The sequence below is a fragment of the Carcharhinus amblyrhynchos genome, chromosome 5 (genome assembly GCF_965287045.1).
Source record: "Carcharhinus amblyrhynchos chromosome 5, sCarAmb.v2.hapA, whole genome shotgun sequence".
NCBI lineage: Eukaryota > Metazoa > Chordata > Chondrichthyes > Carcharhiniformes > Carcharhinidae > Carcharhinus > Carcharhinus amblyrhynchos.
The window spans coordinates 91,964,899-91,989,016 of record NC_137328.1 but is presented as its reverse complement, the minus strand read 5'-3'; the positions used below and the strand labels follow the sequence as shown (position 1 = coordinate 91,989,016).

The 24,118-nt window shown below is 41.6% G+C and overlaps 1 protein-coding gene across 3 annotated transcripts in view; it reads left to right on the top strand.

Annotated features, from left to right (window-relative positions):
- The window catches only part of LOC145343180 (uncharacterized), a 195,150-nt gene that overhangs the window by 130,617 nt on the left and 40,415 nt on the right, over window positions 1-24,118 (top strand). For 2 of the 3 annotated variants that reach the window (XM_080189180.1, XM_080189178.1), the window contains exons 9-11: window positions 2,738-12,463; window positions 15,278-15,403; window positions 21,355-21,468. In XM_080189180.1, the coding sequence (XP_080045306.1) occupies window positions 2,738-12,463; window positions 15,278-15,403; window positions 21,355-21,468 (9,966 nt within the window). The remainder of the gene's footprint in view (window positions 1-2,737; window positions 12,464-15,277; window positions 15,404-21,354; window positions 21,469-24,118) is intronic. The other variant, XM_080189181.1, reaches the window with a different exon arrangement.

Here is a 24,118-nt window from a genome sequence, read left to right as displayed (position 1 = left end):
ATGACCCGTTGCGATGAGTTAATTGATTTAATCACCAGAATTTGAAGGGACATTGCAAAGTTAACATTTGACGGATCCTACAGATGAGAGAGCTAAATAAGAAACCATAGAGTGGAGTCCCAGGCTGGATTTTCCCATTCAGGTCAGAAAACAGGAGGAGGTGGGGGCTATTTTCTGTGTCCGTCTCTCGAAATCTAACTTCTGTTACAATTTTCATGGGGGTGAGCCTGTATTGCGATGCAAGTGGGTTCCCCACATGATTAAAGTTAATGGAGGCAGGAACGGAGGTATGGCAGCCTTCTCTGAGGTTGCTGTTTGTCCTAAGGGTGAGAGTTTGTGCCAAAGCTTAGCACTGCAGGTGGCACAGGAGTGCGGGAGACCTCAAGAGGGAGAGGATGGAGGTCCAGAAGAGACCTCTCATCACCCAGCAGGGGCATTCCTCTCTTCAATTTCCTCTCGCTTACCTTGAGGGTGTTGCAGTGCACCAACTGATCGCTTTAGGCACCACACCCAATGTCCTCTGATCTCACAATGCCCCATCAGTTGTAATTCCCATGCACTGTCTAGCATCAGTCAAGAGGACATCTGTCACCTGGGTCACCACCAATGTGCGGCTGCTTGTGAGATGTTGCGGAGGTCTGCACTAATGTCCGTGACCATCTTTTCAACCTCTATTCCACTGATTCTTGAGCATCTAAAGATGGCTTCCCTTCTGTCTGTAGATCTGTCCTCAGGGTAGTGTCGTTTTCTTTTATTGCCCCTTGCTTCTGGCCTCCTGATGCCTGGTGCTCTGGCCTTTCAGCACAGGCTGCTGTTCCTCATTTCCAGTGGCCTCAATCCCTACAGATGCAGCACCCATTTCTGTCTGTGCCCTTCCTGATACCAAGATGGAATCCAAACAGCCATGCTCACTGCTCCAATGCCCACACAACATTGGCGATGGCAAAAGGGTGAGGAGCCCCTGAACTGGTATATTTCTTAATTCTGCCTCCTCCACCAACCTGTTACGGAATATTAACTACAAACTTCAAAAAAAACTTTTTTGCTTTATCTTTAAATTCTTCAGGTCTCCAGTCCATTGTTCACACCTCCATGCTGCTGGGCCGAAGCCAGACATCTGATAATCTGTGGCTGCCTCCCTGAAAATTAATGAGCCAATGAGACATTTAATCAGCTCCCTAAAAGGAGCCAACTTGTTCCAGGGCGTTCTCTCCCACTGTCGGGAAAATGCCTGAGGGTGAAAATGGGGGCAGAACTTCCATCTGTGTTGCTCCTGGTCCTACCTCCATTTGGGTCAATCAGCACTGGGAAAATCTGCCCCCTAATTTTCCAAGCCTGCACCTGGCTTTAGTAGTCAACCCTCACCATCACATCTGTGGATATGATGCTGAGCGTTGTAAGGGAGATACATGTCGGTGAAAGCAAGAAGGCAGGAGGTTGCTCACTCAGGAGGGTGGTGCTCACTCGTCGGTTCCATGTCAAAAGCAATTTAAAGATCTAATGAGGGCAGGAAAGGCGAGTACAGTGGTTTATTCACCTATATTCTGCTGTGTGTGTCTCATCCAAAACTCCCCATTTTGCTTTCCCAAGCCTGGCCTGGTACATCATTCCTCATACCAACATAACATTACAGGTGCACCTCTCCCTCGCTGTCAGCCCTCCTTCACACCTCCCCATCCAACACTGACGCTCACCTTCATCCATGTTACGCCTTTACCTCGCAGTCACCTTCAACAAATGTTGCTTATTCATCCATTCAACCCATTACCCTCACTGATTGGCCTTTTCTTTCCCTCCTTGCCGGGGAAGAAAGAAGAGAACATTTGTTTTTGTATTGTGTTTCCAGCTTCCGCAATAATTTGCTGTTTATTGGCTAAGTCTCAGAAGTATTTTCCTTCAGTCCTTATCTCAAAATAAATGTATGTGTACCTGTTTTTGTTTCAAAACTGTGAACTGGAAGTGGGTAAAACAGTGAGTGACTGCAGTTGTTGATGCTGAATTTTAAATAAAGTTTCATTATGGGGGTCGCTGCTCTGTTCAATACTTTTTTTTTGGTTCACTTATAAAAATTGACATTTCAGGAATATTTTATGAACTTTCTATATACAATAAAAAATTATTTCATATTCTTTGCAGCCAGAGGAAAGCACATTATTTCGGAGAGTGGAAACCTAAAAGTTCTTTTTCACAAAAATCTGATGGTTAAGTTAATTCAACGTATTTTCCAGTGGTATGGTGGCACAGTGGTCAGCACTGCTGCCTGTCAGCGCCAGGGACCCAAGATCAATTCCCAGCTTCAGTCACTGTCTGTGCGGAGTCTGCACTTCCCTCTGTGTCCGCGTGGGTTTCCTCTGGGTGCTCCAGTTCCTCCTGAAGTCTGAAAGACGTGCTGGTTAGGTGCATTGGCCATGCTAAATTCTCCCTTAGTGTACCCGAAGAGGCACCAGAGGGTGGCAACTAGGGGATTTTCAAAGTAACTTCATTGCAGTGTGAATGTAAACCTGATTGTGACTAATAAATAAAGTTTACTAGTTTAAAAAATGAGATTGCTGGATTTTCGTGAGTTAAGGGTGTTGAGGGATTTGGAACTAAGGTGGGTAAAAAGTGTTGAGATACAGGTCAGCCATGATATGATGCTAACTGGGAGGCAGAATCAGCTCAAGGGCCTGAATAGCTGACTCCTATTCCCATATTTCAATGCCTATAGCTGACATGTGCTTTGTGAATTGAATTTCAGGGCTTGAACCGGAAGGAATTGAAGCTGACAGAATTACTGCCACCGAATCAATTGGGTTACCTGAATTAACTGAAGGTGTGAAACATTCCAAGATTCATATGGTACACATTCACATTGCTGTGGCTGAGAGCACCGAAAGTAGTGGAGATTTTGACGTTAATCGATTCACATTTGAACCAAGAGCACCAACAGTAGCTTCAACAGAGGACGTGCCTCCGTCACTCAGCTTTATTAATGGGAAGAGTCGGATGGAATTTGAGCCACCATATCCGAAACTAAATGGGGAGGAGGCAAAGAGAGGCCAAGTGGAAAGTGTATCACCCACCATAAGAGCAATACAAGATGTGGATATGACAGAAGGTCACAACGATAGCAAGACTCATTTAATGATTGAGAGTGGAATTGCTGGAACACAGGAACTAGGAATCTCGACTGAGAGACTGAAAATAATTTCGGCAGATAACGAAACTGAAATTCCAGGAGTTACAGAGCCAGTAAAAATTCATCCTGGGATGAAGGATGGAGAACATTGGATCATCTCAACAGTCACACATGACGTATCTGCCGAACATTCTACTGAACATTCTGATATATCTGACCTATCTACTGAAGTGTCTGACGTCTCTACTGAAGTATCTGCTGAACATTCTGATATATTCAGAAAAACAGAACCACAAGTCACGCAATTTGCAAAAGTTGAGAGCACTGGTAAAGCAATATTGACCACCAGGGAACCAGGTCGGCCTGTTCCAGATGTTTATACTTCAGACAGGAGCAGCCATGCAATTCCAGGGACGAGTGGAATCTCACTGGATGGGAAGCCTCTTCATACAGATGTTACGGCTGCACATTATGGAGAGACAAAAATATCTACATCTGGATTACCAGAGACAGAAACAGAAAAAATGTTCATAAAAACATACACACAACGGGCTGATAAATCTTCGGCTACAATATTTACTGATGAGAAAGCAACTGTTGACTCGTTTGTTCCAGCCACAACAAGGGCTATGGATGTGAGAGTTCCCTATGTCACTGTTACACCAGCAACTGAACAAAAGACTCCAGAATCCACATCAGAAGCAGTGAAAGTGGTCGTAGAGATTGAAGAGCTGCCCGGCAAGCATACAGAGACTGTTGAGAAATCTCCAGCAACTGAGGAAACCACAGAAAAAGATATTGACAAACAAACTGCAATTATGGAGAGTTCAGCTGAAGGGATGTTTATCATCAAAGAACCCATCAGACCAACTCTAGAGCTTGTGACTTTGAGCAGTCATGTAGTTCCAGTGATGAGCACAATTGCCCTGGACAGGAAGCCTCTTCATACAGATGGTACAGCCACTCGTGATGGAGTGGTTGGATTATCCACATCTAGTTCACCAGAGAGAAGAGCAGAAACAGAAAAGTTGGCTGTCAAAGTACCTACTCAACCGTCTGACAAACCTTCAGCTTCTTCAATATTTACAGATGAGAAGGAAACTGCTGATTCATTCATTTCAGAGGCAACAAGAGCTATGGATGTGACAGTTCCCCATGTCACTGTTACACCAGCAATGGAAGAAAAGACTCCAGAATCCACATCAGAAGCAGGAAGAGTGACAATAGAGATCAAAGAATTGCCCAAAATGAAGATTAGTAAACCTACAGACATATCTCCAACAGTCGATGGAACAGAAAAAATAGAGAAAGATTTGCAGAAACAAACTACACTCACTGATACAGAGAGTTCTGGAGATAAAATGTTTACCATTCAAGAAGCAGTCAGGCCAGGTGTTTCTACTTTAGAAACAAGCAGCCATGTAGTTCCAGAGACCAGCAAAATCTCACTGGATGGGAAACCTCGTCACATAGATGTCACAGCTGCACGTGATAGAGAGGCTGGGATATCCACATCTGGATTACCAGAGACAAAAACAGAAGGAGAAAAAATTGTGGTAAAAACACCTGCACAAACAGCAGACAAATCCTCAGGTACAATATTTGATGATGAGAAGGAAACAGTTGATTCATTCGTACCAATCACAACTAAAGCAATGGATGTGAGAATTCCCCATGTCACCGAAGCAACAAAAGTGATCCCAGAGTTTGACGATCTATCAGGAAAAATGGTAGTGAAGTTTTCTGAGAAATACTCAGCGATTGAGAAAACCACAAAAACAGATATTGAGAAACAAACACCATTTTCAGACATAGAGGGTTCAGGTCAGGGAACGTTTACAATCAAACATCCTGCGCCAGAAGTTCTAGAAGCTTCTAAGTTGGAAATGAGCAGCCACGTGGCCCCAGTGACGAGCAAAACATCTTTGGATGGGGAAATTCTCCACACCGATGTTACAGCTGCACATGGTGGAGAGGCTGGAATATACATATCAGGAATAACAGTGCCAAAATCGCAGACGGGAAAATGGATTCCAGAAGGACATACACAACCGGCAGACAAACCACCAGCAATGGTTTTGGCTGGTGAGATGGAAAGTATTGAAACATTAACTTCGGTGGCAGCCAGTTCCCTGGATGTGAGAGCCCCCCATGTCACTGTTACCCCAACAGTTCAACAAGAAATTCAACAATCCACATCAGAAGCAGCGAAACTGATTACAGAGATTGAAGAGCTGCCCGGCAAGGAAATCTTTGAGAAATCTGTTGAGAAATCTCCAACAACTGAGGAAACCACAGAAAAAGGTGTTGAGAAACAATATGATACAGATATTGAGAGTTCAGGTGGAGGAATGTTTACCCTCAAACAACCCGTCAGGCCAACGCTAGATCTTGTGGCCACGAGCAGTCATATGGCTCCAGTGACGAGCACAATTGCCCTGGACGGGAAACCTCGTTACGCAGATGTTACAGCCGCTCGTGAGGAGGGGACTGGAGCATCCACATCTGGAGCACCAGAGGCAAAAGCTGCAACATATTACTTGATTGTAAAAGTGCCCACCAAAGAACCAGTCAGATCAATTCCAGATGTTTCTACTTTAGAAATGAGCAGCCATGTAGTGCCAGAAACCAGCGAAATCTCACTGGATGGGACACCTTGTCATACAGAAGCAACAGATGTGAGAGTTCCCCATGTCACTCTTGCACCAGCAACTGAACAAAAGACTCCAGAATCCACATCAGAAGCAACAAAAGGAAAGGATATGAAACCTGTTGAGAAATTCCCAATTATTGGGGAAACCAGAGGAACAGAAGGTGAAATTGAGAAACAAATTCCATTTACAGATATAGAGAGTTCAGGTGATGGAATTTCAATCACCAAACAGCATGTGCAAATAGTTCCCCATGTCACTGTTACACCAGCGATTGAACAGAAGATTCCGGAATCCACATTAGAAGCAGCAAAAGTGGGCACAGAGATTGAAGAGCTGCCTGGCAAGGAATTGGAGCCTGTTGAGAAATTTCCAGCAACTGAAGAAACCACAGAAAAAGATACTGAGAAACAAACACCATTTGCAAGTATCAAGAGTTCAGACGAAAGAATGTTTACTATCAAACAACCCATGCAAGTAGTTGTAGGGTTTTCAACTTTAGAAACGAGCAGCCAAATTGCCCCTGTGACAAGCAAAACATCTTTGGATGGGGAATCTCTCCACACTGATGTTACAGCTGTTCATGATAGAGAGGCTGGAATATCCACATCTGGATTATCAGAGACAAAAGCAGAAACGGAAAAATTGTCCATAAAGATTCCTACTCAAGCTACAAAATTTGCTGATGTGAAGGTTGATTCATTAGTTTCAGTTACAACAAAAGAAATGAATATGAGAGTTCCTCATGTCACTGCTGCACCAGTAACTGAACAAAAATCTCCAGAATCCACATCAGAAGCAATAAAAGCGATCACAGAGTTTGAAAAGCTCCCAGGAAAGGATATAGATTCTGATGAGAAGTCTCCAGCAACTGAGACAAGCAGAGGAACAGAAAAAGGTATCACAAAACAAACACCATTTGCAGATATAGAAAGTTCAGGTGAAGGAATGTTTACCATCAAGCATGCTGCGCCTGTTGTTGTAGATTCCTCTACTTTAGAAATGAGCAGCCATATAGTTCCGGTGACAAGCAAAACTTCTTTAGATCTGGAAACTTCCCACACTGATGCCACAGCTACATGGGATAGAGAGGCTGGAATATCCACATCTGGATTACCGTTGACAAAATTAGAGACAGGAAAATTGGTTGTACAAGTATATACACAGCAGGGAGACAAATCTTCAGGTGCTACAACAAAGGCAGGGGACATAAGAGTTCCGCATGTCACTGCTACACCAGCAACTGTACAAAAGACTCAGGAATCCACATCAGAGGCAGTAAAAATGAAGCCTTCTGAGAAATATCCAGCAATTGAGAAAACTGCAACAACAGACCATGAATTGCAGGAACCAAAACTTCCTACAGAAATGGAGGGTTCTGCTGAAGAAATGTTTACTACCAAAGAGGCAGTCAGGCCAATTCCAGATGTTTCTCCTTCAACCAGCCATGTAGTCCCAGTGACGAGCAAAGTACCTTTGGATGGGGAAACTCGCCACCTTGTTACAGCTGCTCATGATGGAGAGGCTGGAATGTCCACATTTGGACTACCAGAGGCAAAATCAGAGGTGGGAAAATTGTTGGTAAAAGCTCACACGCAACTGGCAGGTAAATCTTCAGCAGCAATCTTGGTTGATCAGAAAGAAACTGTTGATTCTATAGTTTTAGTTACAAGCACAATGGATGTGAGCGTTCCCCATGTCACTGTAACACCAGCAACTGAACTAAAGACTCCAGAACCCACATCAGAAGCAGTAAGGGTGATCACAGAGGTTGAAAAGCTGCCAGGAGAGAAGACTGAGGAACCTTTTGGAAAATTCCCAACAATTGATGAAACAACAAAAACAGAGAAGGATTTGCAGAAACAAATTACGCCCATTGACACAGAGAGTTCTGGTGATGGACTGTTTACCATTCAAGGAGCTGTCAGGCTAATTCCAGATGTTTCTACTTTAGAAACAAGCAGCCACATAGTTCCAGAGACCAGCAAAATATCACTGGATTGGAAACCTCTTCATGCAGACGTTACAGCTGCACAGGTTGGAGAGGCTGGAATATCCACATCTGAATTACCAGAGGCAAAAGCAGAAACCGAAAAATTGTCCGTAAAGGTCCCTACTCAACAGGCAGACAAATTTTCAGCTACAGTTTTGGTTGATGAGGAGAAAACTGTTGACTTATTCGTTTCAGTCGCAACAAGAGCAATGGATGTGAGTGTTCCCCATCTCACTGCAACAACATCAACTGAACAAAAGACTCAACCAACAAAGGTGATCACCAAAATTCAAGAGCTACCAGGAAAGGATATTGAGAAACAAACACCATTTGAAGATATAGAAAGTTCAGGTGAAGGAATGTTGACCACCAAACACCCTGTGCCAGTTGTTGTAGATTCCTCTACTTTAAAAATGAGCAGCCACATAGTTGCAGTGACCAGCAAAATTTCTTTAGATGAGGCAACTTCCCACACTGATGCCTCGGCCTCATGGGATAGAGAGGCTGGAATATCCACATCTGGATTACCGGTGACAAAACTGGAGACAGGAAGATTGATTGTACAAGTATACACACAGCGGGGAGACAAATCTTCAGGTGCTACAACAAAAGCAGGGGACATAAAAGTTCCCCATGTCACTACTACACCAGCAACTGTACAAAAGACTCAGGAATCCACATCAGAGACAATAAAAATGAAGCCTTCTGAGAAATATCCAGCAATTGAGAAAACTGCAACAACAGACCATGAATTGCAGGAACCAAAACTTCCTACAGAAATGGAGGGTTCTGCTGAAGGAATGTTTACTACCAAAGAGGCAGTCAGGCCAATTCCAGATGTTTCTTCTTCAACCAGACATGTAGTCCCAGTGACGAGCAAAATGTCTTTGCATGGGGAAACTCTCCACACTGTTGTCACAGCTACTCATGATGGAGAGGCTGGAATATCCACATCTGGACTTCCCGAGGCAAAATCAGAGGTGGGAAAATTACCGGTAAAAGCTCACACACAACTGGCGGACAAATCTTCAGCGACAATCTTGGTTGATCAGAAAAAAACAGTTGATTCTATAGTTTTAGTTACAAGCACAATGGATGTGAGAGTTCCCCATGCCACTGTAACACCATCAACTGAACTAAAGACCCCAGAACCCACAATAGAAGCAGCAGAAGTCACAGAGATTGAAGATCTGTCGGGAAAGACGATATCTGAGAAAGTCCCAGCAATTGATGAAACCACAGAAACAGATATTGAGAAACAATCACCATTTTCAGATATAGAGATTTCAGGTGGAGGAATGCTTACAATCAAACATCCTGTGCAAGTAGTTCTAGAATCTTCTACTTTAGAAACAAGCAGCCATGTACTCCCAGTGACAAGCAAATTCTCATTGGATGGGAGACCTCATCCAACACCTGCATTACCAGAGACAGAAACAGGGACAGAAAAATTGTTGTTCAAACAACCTACAAAACCAGCGGACAAATTTTCAGCTACAGTTTTGGTCGCTGAGATGGATTCATTAGTTTCAGCCACTACAAAGGCAGTGGATCTGAGAGTTTCCCTTGTCACTGCGCCACCAGCATTTGAACAAAAGTTTGAAGAATCCACAGAAGCAACAAAAGTGATCACAGAAACAGAACAGCCACCCAGAGAAGAGCTGGCGAAGCCTTCTGACAAATATCCGACAATTGAGAAAACCGCAAAACCGGAGAAAGAGTTGCAGAAACCATCACTGTTTGAAGAAACAGGGAGTTCTGATGAAGAATTGTTTACTATCAAAGAAGCAGCTGGCGAAATTCCAGATGTTTTTATTTCAGAAAAGAGTACCCACGTTGTTCCAGTGATGAGCAAAACATTAGTGGAGGGGGAAACTCTCCATACAGATGTTGCAACTACTCGTGATGGAGAGACTAGAATATCCACATCAGACTTACCAAGGATAACATCAGAAACAGACAAATTGTTAGTGAAAGTATATATGCAGCCGACAGATAAATCTCCAGTAACAGATTTCTTTGATGAGAAGCAAACTGCTGCTACATTAATTTCTAAGTCAATAGATATTGGAGATCCTCATCTTACTGGTACACCTGCTATTGAACAGGAGTCTTCTTATTTCACATCAGAATCAGCAAAAGCCGTCAGTGAGGACGATGACCTGCCCGGAAAAATAGTTACGACACCTTCAGGGATTTCTCCAGCAATTGTGGAAGCAACAAAAACATCTGTAGAATACCATAGGCAGTCACCAACTCCCAGGAAGCCATTTATATATTCTACTGAAAGAAGCAAACTAACAACCTTTCCTTTTACAGAGGAAGAAAGTTCTGGTGAAGTTACAAGGACTGAGCTTGGCGTAGAGTTATCCACTACTGCCTCTCCTCAGACTGGTGAAGTGTTCTCAGCAAAAGAACCTGAAGTATTAGGTAGTAGCATAGGTGGGAAGGAAATCTCACCAGTAACTACTGAAACTCCTCGTTCAACAGAAAGAGTGAAGGATAAATTTCAACCCAAAATGGATGCTACACCACAAACAATTTCTAGCGCTGCAGGCAGTCACCAAACATTTCAAACCTTGCTAAAAACAGCGAAAGCAGAGCTGAAAGAAACCCAAAAGGGAACTGCACAACCTTACGACAAGACACCAGGAACCATAGCCATTGTCCTTGATGAGGTAGATGACCAATTGCCAGAAGATAAAATTACAGATAGTTCTCGAGTATCTCAAAATATTACTATAATTTTTGTTAGTAGGAAGGAAAATGAAATCAGCATTATAGACGAAGAGAAATTTGGAACTCCCACAGCATCAGACTTCATAATTGATGTTGACAAGAAAGCAGATGTCACAGAAGAAATACAGAGTGGGACAGTAACAATTGATGAAGCGTCTCCAACTCAGTCACCTACTCATAATGCTACAGAAAGATTAGAAATTGTCCAAATGAATGTGGTAAAGTACACTGCCACTGATATCTCGAGTAAGATAGAGACAGATGTTGCTGGCTCTGGAGATTCATCCTCACCTTTGACCATTGTAACACCAGAACAAAAAGGACCAATCAGTACAGCTGCCACAACAGTTTCCTTGGACAAAGTTGGAAAAGAGGCCTCTGAACCACAAGTAGGACAGGATGTACTACCATTATTTATGACGACAATTTTACCTCAACATGCTGCTGACACCTCTCTAGAAACTGTATATATTTCATCCACTAAAAACATAAAGAAGCAGGTGCCACAAATAAGTCGACGTGAAGAAGAGGGTGAAATATACACATTCACTGTGCCAACTTCTTTAAAGGATGCTGATGGCACAAGCACATTTCCAGAAAAACCGATTACATATCAAATGTTCACTGACTCAAAGGCCCGTGTGAGTGAAGGGTACATTCATCCTATGACTGAACGTGAAGGCACTGAAGGCTCACCAACGTCCAGTTCATTGGAAGGGGAATTTTCTGGCGATGAATTTATAAGGACTGAAGGTCCTTATGAAGAAAAGGTAACCTACCAATTGGATAAGGCTGCCCCTTTTACGCAGGCTTCATCTCAAGCTGGTTTTGAAACTCACTCAGTAAGTTTACCAACAAAATCAGCTTCTTCATATACTTCTGAAGACCCTACTGTGATTTTGACAAAGCTGCCTCCAGAACATGCTGATATATCTACTAATAATGTTACCCCCTCATCTGCACAACTCACTTCCTTTGCAGAAGGAGGTGTAACAAAGGAGTTGCCTGACAAAACGCATGTTGAAAAATTGGCGACAGTCGCGACCATGGAACGAACAACGCAGGGAATTCAATTGGGAGAACTGGAAAGTTTGTCTTCACCACCGACATTTGACAATGTTTCCACGAAAGAAAGGATTGATCTGGTAATTATACAACCAACCATTAGTCACAAAGAGTTTTCAGAGGCCAGGACTGAGGACACCGTGCCTAGCGCAACATCTTTGTTAGATGACAGTTTGAAATTACAGCAGGTAGATGATTCTGCACCACACTCAGTTCCTGTCAAAATGCATGAAAAAGAACCATCTGTGCCACAAACCACTGCATACCAAAGCATTGCAGGTAAAATTCCATTTGAAGGATATGCTACAGAACGTGTAATAGGAACTGTACAGCCATCAGATCCACACAGTGCCCCACTTGGAGAAGTAGAAGCTTCGCCAGCACAAGATAATTATGTTGAAATTTCTAAAGAGACTGTAGTCAGTGATCCATCTTTATGGCCATCCACAGATCAAAAAGTTATAAAGGGTATGCCAGAACCTGCCAGAGTCACAACAGTTTCATCCTCTTTACATGAGAGCAGTTCACAGGAGCTGAACCGATTTGGTGAGCAAGATCTGCAAGATATAACAGTAGTGCCACCTCAGATGCATACAGAATTAAAAGATTTCAAGACCTCCTCTTCAATACCTATTTTATATTCTGTAGAACAATCTCTGATAAGTGGCACTGACATTCATACTGATGTTCCTCCATCACCACCACTTGACCGACCAGAAGATTGGAGATCCACACAAACACCTCAACTACAAACTGACAACAAAACAACTGAAGCGACCCTGGCATCGACAGCTCACTTGAAGACCACCTCCGAAATTGTGTTTTGGGAACATAGTAACACGAGTGAACGAATAATTACTGGTGAGCCACAGGATGGTGAGACTGTTCATATACCAGGTATGAAATACCACTGCATCCAGAGTTTTAATGCCAAATGGTGAGGCAAAGACAAACATAGCATAGGGAATATTTAGTGTAAAAATCACATTGCATTTGGTAACTTAAATTTCTGAATGTTTTTACATGACGGAAACTCTTTCCGAATGAGCGATCCTAGTGCAGGGCCTCACCTAACGGGAGCACATAATTGAGAAATAGATGAAAAATGGGAATTCCACCTTATTTTCTTGATAAGTGCTCCCTACAGTCAAGGCTCTGCTTTAAGAGTGATTGTACATTCAAGCTCTTATTTCCTTCAGTGGAGAAACTCTAATGCTTGTCTGGAAGGCTCCGCCAAATGAAACACTTAACAAAAATAGAGTACAAGTAGAACTGATCTTGCTCCACATAAATACACCTAATATAGCTTAGGTGTGACATTGATGAAAATCACTGAAAAACCTATTAATTAGGCTTGTCTTGTAGGAATAATAGTTTTAGCTTTAAGCTTCTTGCCAGTTTTTTTTCACTTATGAGCCCTAATTTTGCCTTCGAGGTGTCCTACATAAATTGTTCGAATTACAAGGACACATTTAACTATTGACTCACTGAGAGGAAATCCACATCTCAAAAGACAAAAATAAAATGAAATACTTAGGAAGCATTTATGCGGAGAAAATTAACCAGTCAGTTAACACTTCAGGCCTAAGATTCTTCCTCTCAATGCAGGAAATTACAGAGGCACGATATTTAGAACAGAATAGAACAAGTAAAAGAGATAGCAAAGATGAAAAAGAAGCACAGGTATAGGAAAATAAGTAAGAGTGAGCTGTAAAATGCTTGGATGGAGAAGATGAAATAATTCAGTGACACTATCAGTGATAGAGTGGCATGGTGCCACAGTAGTTAGCACTGCTGCTTCACAGGGACTTGGCCTTGTTTCCCCACTTGGGTCACTGTGTGCGGAGTCTGCACCTTCTCCCCAAATCTGTGTGGGTTTCCTCCAGGTGCTCCAGTTTCCTAGCACAGTCTGAAAGATAGGGTGGTTAGGTGCACTGGCCATGGTAAATTCTCCGAACAGGCGCTGGAGTGTGGCGACAAGGGGACTTTTCCAATAACTTCACTGCAGTGTTAATGTAAGCATACATGTAACATTAACAAACAAACTTTAAATTTTCCAGAGGCAAAAGGAGGAACAAATGGAGATAAAGTACATACACGAAACACAGAACAGGGATAGATAGAAATGGAAACACGGAAAACAGCAAAACACAAAGCAGACTTCATTGTGACAACAGTGATCACTGGAAGTGTTTTAATAAATACCCACTCTGTTCACCCAGCCCAAGAAATATCAGCAAACCTTGCCCTTGGTATCAACTCCCAACTAACAGAGAATAGAAACTGTAGTTAAGGAATGAACAGTCAATGTTAAGATCAGAAAGCTGCAAAAAACCCATGAGATAGATCAGCATCTTTTCCTCAGCGTTATGTTGAGCTTATTTGCCACAGAGTAGAAGAGCAAAGACAGAGGTCGAACTAGGACACGGAATTAAAATGGAAAGCAAGGGAAGCTTGAGATTGCACTTATGAACACTTTGGAGATATTCAACAGAACGATCACTTAATCCACATTTGTTTTTCCCCGTGCTGTGGAGAGTGCGACAAATATTGAACATTCGGCTTGAACTGAACTAAATAGATTGATGAAAAGCTAACTTTATTGTGCTACTTCTTCTTGATCGATGATAAGGTGATTGTTCACTTAATTACATCAATAAAGCTTTCAGAATTATAGTATTGACTGTTCACTAAACTAAACGTAACTCAGCTTATAATTACTATTTGGCCTCAATTTAATATAGCATAATAGCAATAATGCTGTAAGAATAACAATGTGTTGCTGGTGCCATTTTTAGTGCGTACATCAGTTAATAAATTCAGTAGGTTAAGAAATGTACTACTGCAAACTTGCTAACTGATTTACACCACTCTGCCACTTGCTACACACCATCAGCATCTCTCCTCAGTCTCCTTGTTTGAAAAAAACTTGCTAGATTTGCAAATTAATTAACTGTTAAACTCATCATAGAGCACTAAGTTTTGCAATTAAGAACTGACTTTTTTATAATGATGTGATAATTGCTAATACAATCCAAATAAACTCCTTTGGCCCAAAGATTGAGTAGTGTAAACTGGAGAACAGTGTAAGCTGGAGACTCATTCCTTCAAGTGGTAGATTGTTCGCAGAGATTATAATATCACAGTTTAATTATTTTCACTTTTCCTTTTTTCTCTCTTTCAGTCCGGTTTATCTTTTCACTTTATTTCTTCCTGTTTCAACTCTCATTTACCTGCATTTCACCTTTTGCCTCAATCCTAAAACTAAATTAAGAAAATTAATTGTTAATCCCATGATCCACTGAGGTCCCAAATGTCTCATTGCCCTCACCACATCATTATGGAGCAAACAATTCTGCTTTTGCAATCTATCAGTTCTCTCTACCTTGCAGATTCAAGCAAGCAGCTTACCACATAGTGAAGGGGATTTTCACAGTAATTTATTTGCAGTGTTAATGTAAGCCTGCTTGCGACATTGATAAATAAACTGAAAAACATAGCACTTGAACCCTCAAAGAGAAATTGAAATGAAGAAGCTATCTTGTAAAAAGTTCAGTAAATTGTATTCCATATAATACATAGCATTGGAACTAACAAAGTCACATGGCTGCGATTATTCATGTTGTGATTTTCTTCACCCTACTTGCAACAATAGGGAAATATTGAGAGGCTAAAAAGTAACGATGTTTATCCTGCACTTCATGCTTTCAGTTCTAATACCGGAAGTTCACCCATGTGAAGGATACCCTTGCCAACATGGAGGCAGTTGTTACCCACGAGAAAATAGTTATATTTGCACCTGTTTGCCAGGATACACAGGGGAGCATTGTGAAATAGGTAAGAGCAGAAATAGACATGGCGGTATTTAAGTGATGTACAATGCTTTCAACTATTTTTACTGGAAATGATTTAGGTTCATCTTTGGAATTCCAGTATAAAAGGAATGTTATGCTATAATCGGAGTTTCAGTGGATGGGCTTCCACGCATAATGCCAGCAATCTGCCAAAATCCGATTCTGTTTCCAACAAAACATGAGAAACTGCTCCAGTGCGTTTTGTGTGCACTTTACTAATGTAAACTAAGGTACACTCCCACTGCAAGCATTCAAATGCTGAGCTAGATGCAGACGGAATAACTGGTGCTGCAAGCCTTGATCAGGGGAAACAATTGAATATATCACAAAAAATATAAACCTGCTCCTGGAATGTTTAAAAAAATATACTTTTAATGAATTTGGAATTCTGTTTCCCCAGCCATGCTCACTGCCATAACTGTAAGCCTCACAAATGCACTCATTATACTTGAGCAAGATTTTTGTTTCAACTCAAATTCTGATGAATCGGTGTTAGATGAGGGTGGGTATTCAGCCAAGGCTCCACCTTGCCAGTGATTGCAATCACCGGAAGTGACGTCAGTCATTGAGTGTATCCTCTCAAATGCTCAGATTGCACACCAATGGCATAGTGATGCCAGATCTCACCATCTTTTTGTCATAGTAGTATGAGGCACAAGGAATAGTCTGGTGTGAGGAAGGCAATTTAAAAAGGTTCAGAGGCCAATAGATCGCCCTTGCAATGCACCTAGGAATTATTACAAACTTTAGCTGTCCTCTTCCCCAGTTTTCGCTGTACATTTTCCCAGAGGTAACCACCTTCCATGCTATTGCTGCAGTCACCCATTATTGGTAAGCATCCAATTTACACCCTGTTCAAGCAAGGCAGACTGCTTAGCACAACTAGGAGTCCCACTGCAAATATCCAAAATGTTACAATTAGCCCAAGCCTGAAAATTCCATGAAGGTGTATGGGAGCCAGTCTGGGCCGGGGTAGATCCTCCATGATGTACTTTTAGCAAAACTGCAAATCATACTCTGAAAACTACATATGCAGAGAAATCACATGAATTATGTAAAAATGTCTGCAAAGAGATTAACAACCTTTTATTCTTTCAAAATGAATGTAGTACAGGGTGTCTAATCGAATTTTCTTTTATTTACTGATCTGTTCATTATATTATCACTATTAGCACAGATTCAGGAAAGGGATTTGGGTTTTTTTGAGGAAGTGACCAGTAGAGTGGACAAGAGTGAACTAGTGGATGTTGTGTATCTGGAATTTCAAAAGGCTTTTGACAAGGTCCCACACAAGAGATTATTGATGTGGATAGAAAATTAGTTGGCAGACAGGAAGCAGAGAGTGGGAATAAGCGGATCCTTTTCAGAATGACAGGCAGTGACTAATGGGGTATCGCAGGGTTCAGTTCTGGGACCCCAGCTACTCACAATATACATTAATGATTTGGATGAAGGAATTGAATGCAATTTCTCTAAATTTTCAGATGACACTAAGCTTGGTGGCAGTGTGTGCTGTGAGGACGATGCTAAGAGGCTGCAGTGTGACTTGGATAGGCTGATTGAGTAGGCAAATACTTGGCAAATACAATATAATGTGGATAAATGTGAGGTTATCCACTTTGGTGGCAAAAACAGGAAGGAAGGTTATTATTTGATTGTGGCAGTTTAGGAAAAGGGGAAGTGCAATGTGACCTGGGTGTCATGTTGGAACAGTCACTGAAGGTTGGTATGCAGGTACAGCAGGCGGTAAGAAAAGCTAATGGCATGCTGGCCTTAATAGCAAGAAGATTTGAGTCTAGGAGTAGGGATCTCTTGCTGCTGTTAAATAGGGGCTTGGTGAGGCCATCCCTTGCATATTGTGTGCAGTTTTGGTCTCCCAGTCTGAGGAAAGACATTCTTGCTATTGAGGGAGTCCAGTGAAGGTTCATCAGACTGATTCCCTGCAATGGCAGCACTGATATATGAAGAGAGACTGGATCAACTGGGTTTATACTCACTGGAATTTAGAAGAGTGAGAAGGGATCTCATAGAAACATATAAAATCCTGGTGGGACTGGACAGGCTAGAAGCAGGAAGAATGTTCCCGATATTGGGGAAGCCCAGAACTAGGGGGTCACAGTCTAAGAATAAGAGGTAAGCCTTTCAGGACTGAGATGAGGAAGAACTTTTTCAATCAGAGGATTATGAACTTGTGGAATTCTCTCTGCCACAGAAAGCTGTTGAAGCCAGTTCAGTAGAGACTGAGTGGCAACCTGATTGAGGTGTACAAGATTATGACAGACATGGACAGAGTGGTTAAAGAGCAACTATTCCCCTTAGTTGAAGCGTCAGTCACGAGGGGACATTGGTTCAAGGCGAAGGGCAGGAGATTTAAGGGGGATGTGAGGAAAACCTTTTTATCCAGAGGTTGGTGACAGTCTAGAATGCACTGCCCGGGAGAGTGGTGGAGATGGGTTGCCTCACAATCTTTAACAAGTATCTGGATGAGCACTTGGCACATCATAACATTCAGGGCTATAGGTCAAGTGCTGGCAGATGGAATTGGGTGTGAGTTCAGGTGTTTCTAATGTGTGGGTATGGACTTGATGGACCAAAGGGCCTCTTCCGCACTGTATGATTCTATGATTCTATATGTTCAAGAGAGAGCTGGATGTGCTCCTTGTGGTTAAAGGGATCAAGGAGTATGGAGACAAAGTGGGAGTGGGATACTGAGAGTGCATGATCAGCCATGATCATATTGAATGGTGGTGCAGGTTTGCTGAGCTGAATGGCCTATTGCTGCACCTATTTTCTATGTTTACATTGCTCACGGAGAGTCAGAGGAACTTATGACTTTTAGGTGCATTTGCCGCAACTGGTAGAGAGTCTGGTCAGCTTGTCTGGAGCTATCACAAATAGCAGGGTCAACAGAATTCATTTAAAGACATAACAGCACCATCCACTGGAAGAATTAAGAACAGCATATCTGAAAACAGTGTACCACACCTACAGGAAGCAATGGCCTGGCAGTGAGAGGACATAGGACACACCTCAAAGATTTTCTATTCAATACTGACATATTTCCAATGTTGTTCCATAAGCTGCTGTTACATGTCTGGGGGACACAGATTTTTGGATAAGAGATGCAGGGGAGGCTACAAGGAAGGAATTTTTTTTATACATTGAGAGTTAATGTCTCGGAATAGGCTGCTTAAAGGGATGATGGAAGTGGAGATGATGAATGATTAAAAAGGAAGATTAGGTGGGTGTTTGAGGGGAATAAACCTCCAGCACTAGAGGGCTAAAGGGGGTAATTGGTCTTATTGTATTACTCTACAGAAAGTTGTCATAGACTCAGTGGACTAGTTGGCCTTCCTCTGTACTCTAAAGATCTTGATTTTCATGAGGAAGTGGGAAGGTAGAGTTGAGAATCTTCCCAACTTCGCAGACCTGTATCCTTTAAATAGGGCCCTTAACCATCATATTTTAATTCTGGGGAGGTGGGTAGATGCCCAGACTGGCAGGCTAGAATGCCCACCTCTGTTTTCTTGGCCAGATTTTAATAATGAATGACAGGCTCACAAACCTTAAGTCCCTCACCCACACCCCACATGCTACCTCCATATCCCCATGCCACTCCATGCTCCATAACATCCATGCACCCCATGTAGCCATTGTAGCCATTTATCCAATATCTATTAAGAAAAGATCTCAGGATATCTGTGAAATGGACATTCAAAAACACTTCATGATGTCATAGATTCCTTTTGATAAAGGAAGTGCCTTTGAATATGACAGCTCCATGACAAAAACCCTCATCTTACACAAAATTCTAAATTCCCTCAAGTGGTCAATTTGTTACAAAAATAAACAGACATCCACTTACAACATAAAAGGCAGATAATCCTTTAATGACAACTTAAAACTGTCATTCTAAATGTAAATGTATCCACTTCCTCATCTGACATCAGTATTTGTGACCCATTTAAACTCAGCCAAATATTCATAATAGTTCCAACAATCAAAATCAATTCTGGGGAATATCAGCAATTGAGTCTGTTGAAATTGAAAACTGAGATGACCATCTTTTAAGCTGCAGATGATATTTCTTTTCTACTTCAAACAGTTTGCCTGTTAATCAATGAAATATGGCAGGTGCTTTTTTTTTTAATGTTCAACAGCAGGGCCGTTTCTTTCAAAGTTGAAGATCATTGAACATTTAACCATGGAAGGATAATTTCATAGCACATTTTCTACAGTTTTAAATGCTTTATGGCATTTTCTCTATTGCAGAAAGTACAACAATACATGTCAGCACTCAATATAAAGGCAAAGTTACCTTTGCAGGACCAAGCCCTATAGTCAAACACTGCAGTACAAATACCTCTGACTTGTAATAGAACATCTAACTATGTTACCTGCAATCACAGTTTTTTGCTGTATTTCAAAGCCTGTTGATGAAAGAATTCCATTAAGTTATTTGGTCCACCAGTTGAAATTGGGTTCCTCTGAGGTTCATGAACTCTTCTGAGGTACTGTGAACCACATATTATACCAAATCGGGCCTGACACCTTGAGAATAGTTGGGTTCCGAAATGTCCACGTCCTCAGTGGAGTAGGCAAGGACATAATTGGTGTGTGGAGTATGTGCAACCAGGGCTATTAAAATCCCACATGATGGAAATGAGGGAGAGGGGTGGGGGCGGCCAGGTCCCGTCTGCCAATTTCAAATCACCCCATTCTGACATGGATAGAAGCATGAAAATCCATGGGGCTACAATTCTATGAAGATAGCTGTGTATTTGTACTATTGATATAAAAAGATCCAATTCAGATTTATTGCAATACCAAGTTAGCAATTGTATGCTGAAAACAAGTTTTTGATAATGTACTTGAAAGCTATCTCTAAAGTATTCTTATAATGGGAGTGTGAATTAATCTAACCTTGGTTGGCTGCAATTTGTTTCTGGTACTTTGAACTTTATGAGTATTTGCTTTGCATTTCAGAATTGAGCCAAATAAACATGGAGTGCAATTTTCCTCCCCATTTTGATTTGATTTATAATTGTCACATGTATTAGCATATAGTAAAAAGTATTGTTTTTGCGCGCTATGTAGACAAAGCATACCGTTCATAGAGAAGGAAACGAGAGAGTGCAGAACATAGTGTTACATCATAGCTAGGGTGTAGAGAAACTTAGTGCAAGGTCGGTCCATTCAAAAGTCTGATGACAGCAGGGAAGAACTGTTCTTGAGTCAGTTGGTTCATAACCTCAGACTTTTATATCTTTTTCCCAGCGGAAAAAGTGGAACAGAGAATGAATGGAGTGTGTGGGGTCTTTAATTATGCTGGCTGCTTTTCCAAGGCAGCAGGAAGTGTAGACGGAGTCAATGGATGGGAGGCTGATTTGCATGATGCGTTGGGCTACATTCATGACCTTTTGTAGTTTCTTGCAATCTTGGACAGAGTAGGGGCCACACCAAGCTGTGATACCAACCAGAAAGAATGTTTTCTATGGTGCAGCTGTAAAAGTTGGTGAGAGTCGTTTACAGGGGTGGAGCTGTGAAGAGCGGCGAGCCAATCAAATGTCCATTGACTTAGGCAGGGCCATGAAATCCTGCCAGCGTAAAACTCTTTTGAATGCTATCAGACACTAATTTCTAAGATGCTTCAAATGCTGCTGTTTATATGAAAACACAGGAAAATTCAGTAGAGTTTTGAACTGCAATGTCATCCTGATTAATTAGGGCTGCTTTCAATTTTTCCAGAAATTAGGCTAAACCTTCAAAGAAACCACTTCCTGGTTTGCTCTTTGAAGAAGCATGTCCAATCCAACTGGTTTGCTTTAATTACTGGCTGCTTTAGTTTTGGCAGGCATAACAAGACACATCAATTGTAAAAGCAATGCTTGCTTCAATTAACCGCTAACAAATGTAATCCATTATTTCCTACAGATATTGATGAATGCCAATCTAACCCTTGCCGAAACGGAGCCACGTGTATTGATGGTGCCAACTGTTTTAGTTGTATCTGCTTGCCAAGTTACGGTGGCGCCCTGTGTGAACAAGGTAAGTCCAAAGATACATGAGCTAAACTATCTCATTGTTTGCGGTGTTGAAATAAAGTAAACAGACCAGCCAAATGAATCCATTATCGTTTTACTTTAGGATGGTGATGGTGATTAATAACAATGTTGCTACATTGTAGTAACTGGAGTGGGGAAAACAACTGCTAAACACCAATTTACTTTTCATTTTCATCATGATGTTTCTACACCATGGCATGTCTTTAACACAAATTACAACATGCTGCATAACCGCTTGGCAAGCAAGCAAAAGCAGCCCGTCAGATGCTTTGCAATGGAGAATATACCACTTCAAGCCTTAGGGAGGTACTCATGCAGCACAATTGTGCAATATGTGCCTTATGTAAAGCCTGATCCCTGACCCTAAGAGTATGAATTTAGTTTCTCCAAATAGCTTAATTCATGAAGATAATGGGCGGGATTTTCAGACCGCACTTGCCTTGAAACCAGAAAATCCCACCTGATACTAATGGACCGTTCCATGATCTGCTCCCTCCCCCCCTACAATTATTGTGGTCGGTGGGATGGAGAAATTACTCCCCATTATATCCACTGTGGGCCTGACTCGTACAAACCCTGAAGACCCCAGATTTGATCCCCAAGCTGTGCTGAATTAACTGATTTCAAGTGAGTTTTGCATCATCTCTATAATTTCCTCAGTGCACCTAAACTTGGAAGGACAAACAATCAGATTGACTTGCTGCTCCTGATTGTCCTCGAGTGACATTTGCAGAAAGTGAATGGGAAAATGGACTATGTTCCTCCGAATGTCATTACAATCCTGGAATACCATGTGAGATAAACCAATAAATTTGAGTTATTCCATCATCCAAAGCCAATGATTCCAATCATAAATGGACAAAGTCATGGAATGCCATTCCGAAAACATCAGTAAAGATCCAGGAACCCAAATTGTCTTAGTCACGAGTTAACACTTTAAGACAATTTACTGTAGTCAGTATTTGTCTCTGATGCAACATCACCAACATAAGAAGATGATCAAGTCATTATAAAAGAGAGAGGTATAGTAGATTAACTGTTGCATTATTGAATTAGTAATCCAGAGGCCTGACAAATATATTGGAAACACAAGTTAAAGTCCCACCACAGCACCCGAGGAATTTAAATTCAATTAACTAAATAAAATCTCAAATAAAATGTTAGTATCCTCCTAAATTGCTGGAAACACTCTTCTGCCACCTTAAACATTAATTTCCTCCACCACTGACGCAAATGGCAGTAATGTGTACAACATAAAAGATATACTCCAGCAGCTTGCCAAAGCTCTTTTGACTGTACCTTCCAAACCTGCAACCTCCAGAAGGACAAGGGCAACAAGTAGGAACACCACCACCTGTAGGTTCCCCTCAAAGCCACACATCATCCTGACATGGAACTATACCGCAGTTCCTTCACTGTCACTGGGTCAAAATCCTGGCTTTCCTTCCCTAACAGCATTGCGTGTGTATACCAACATCACATGGACTAAAGCAGTTCAAGGAGACAGTGCACTGCTACATTCTCAAGAGCAGTTCGGGATTGGTAACAAATGTCGATTGTGCCAGACAAATTCACATTCAAGAATGAATTTTTAAAAAAATGTCCTATAAGGGAGGAAGTCTGCCTATCTGACTACTGTGTGAATCAGGACTTACAGCAATATGTATGGCTCCTTCATATCCTGTGAAATAGTCCAGCAAGCCACATAGTTTTAAAGGAATGAGCCATAAATACTGGCCTAACCAGATACATAAACATTCTGTGAATGAATTAAAAAAAGAAAGACATTGTTGTTTGTGGCAGCTTGTGTGCAATTTCGTTCTGTTGTTGTTAGTGATCTATCAGCAGTGATTTGCCCCAGGATCAAATTGTCTCCTGTTACTCACAGTCTCCGCTTACATTGGAAGAATATTCACTTGGACAGGGATTCTCATCGATGCCTATAAAATCTGGCAAAAAAAAGATAAACCTAATTAACCACTTTTGAGGCCATGACATTTTATATTTGAATCTTGATGTGTTAACTGAGATCTGAACGTTTGCACTATAGTTAAGTCTCTGCATACTTTGTTAGCTGCAGCTGGACTATTCAGCAGTGTGTGAGCTGTTAAATGAACTCGTGCCAAATTTGCAGGCAGCGGTTGAAGTCATTCTCTTCAGTATAATTATGCGATGGTGCCAATAGACATGTGGCAGTGCAAAGTAACTGCTTGTGCGCTAACATCTCCTTTAGTACTGATATTAAAAAGCGGTTATAGATTTAAAAATGTTAGCAAGGAGCCGACACACAGCAGACAATAAAATTCACCTCAGTGAAAATGAATATTCAGCCAATACACTTACGGATAGCACATAACATCTGCAGACAGGAAATGTGTTTGATACTTGGGGGAAAAATAAGTATAACTGACTCTCTTACTTTTGAGGAAACCCATCTGTGTGGTTTTATCTTTTTGAATCTTTGAGTTCAGGCTTGTTTGCTGCGCATTCATTGCCAAGCGTCTTTTTGAAAAGACAATTTTCCATATCTTCAGAGGGTTAAACATTCCGTTAATCTAGTGGAACCAGGGCTACAGTGATGTATCAGGATTTCCATCTTCCCTTGAACAGGGAGGGGAGGAAAATCTAGTGAG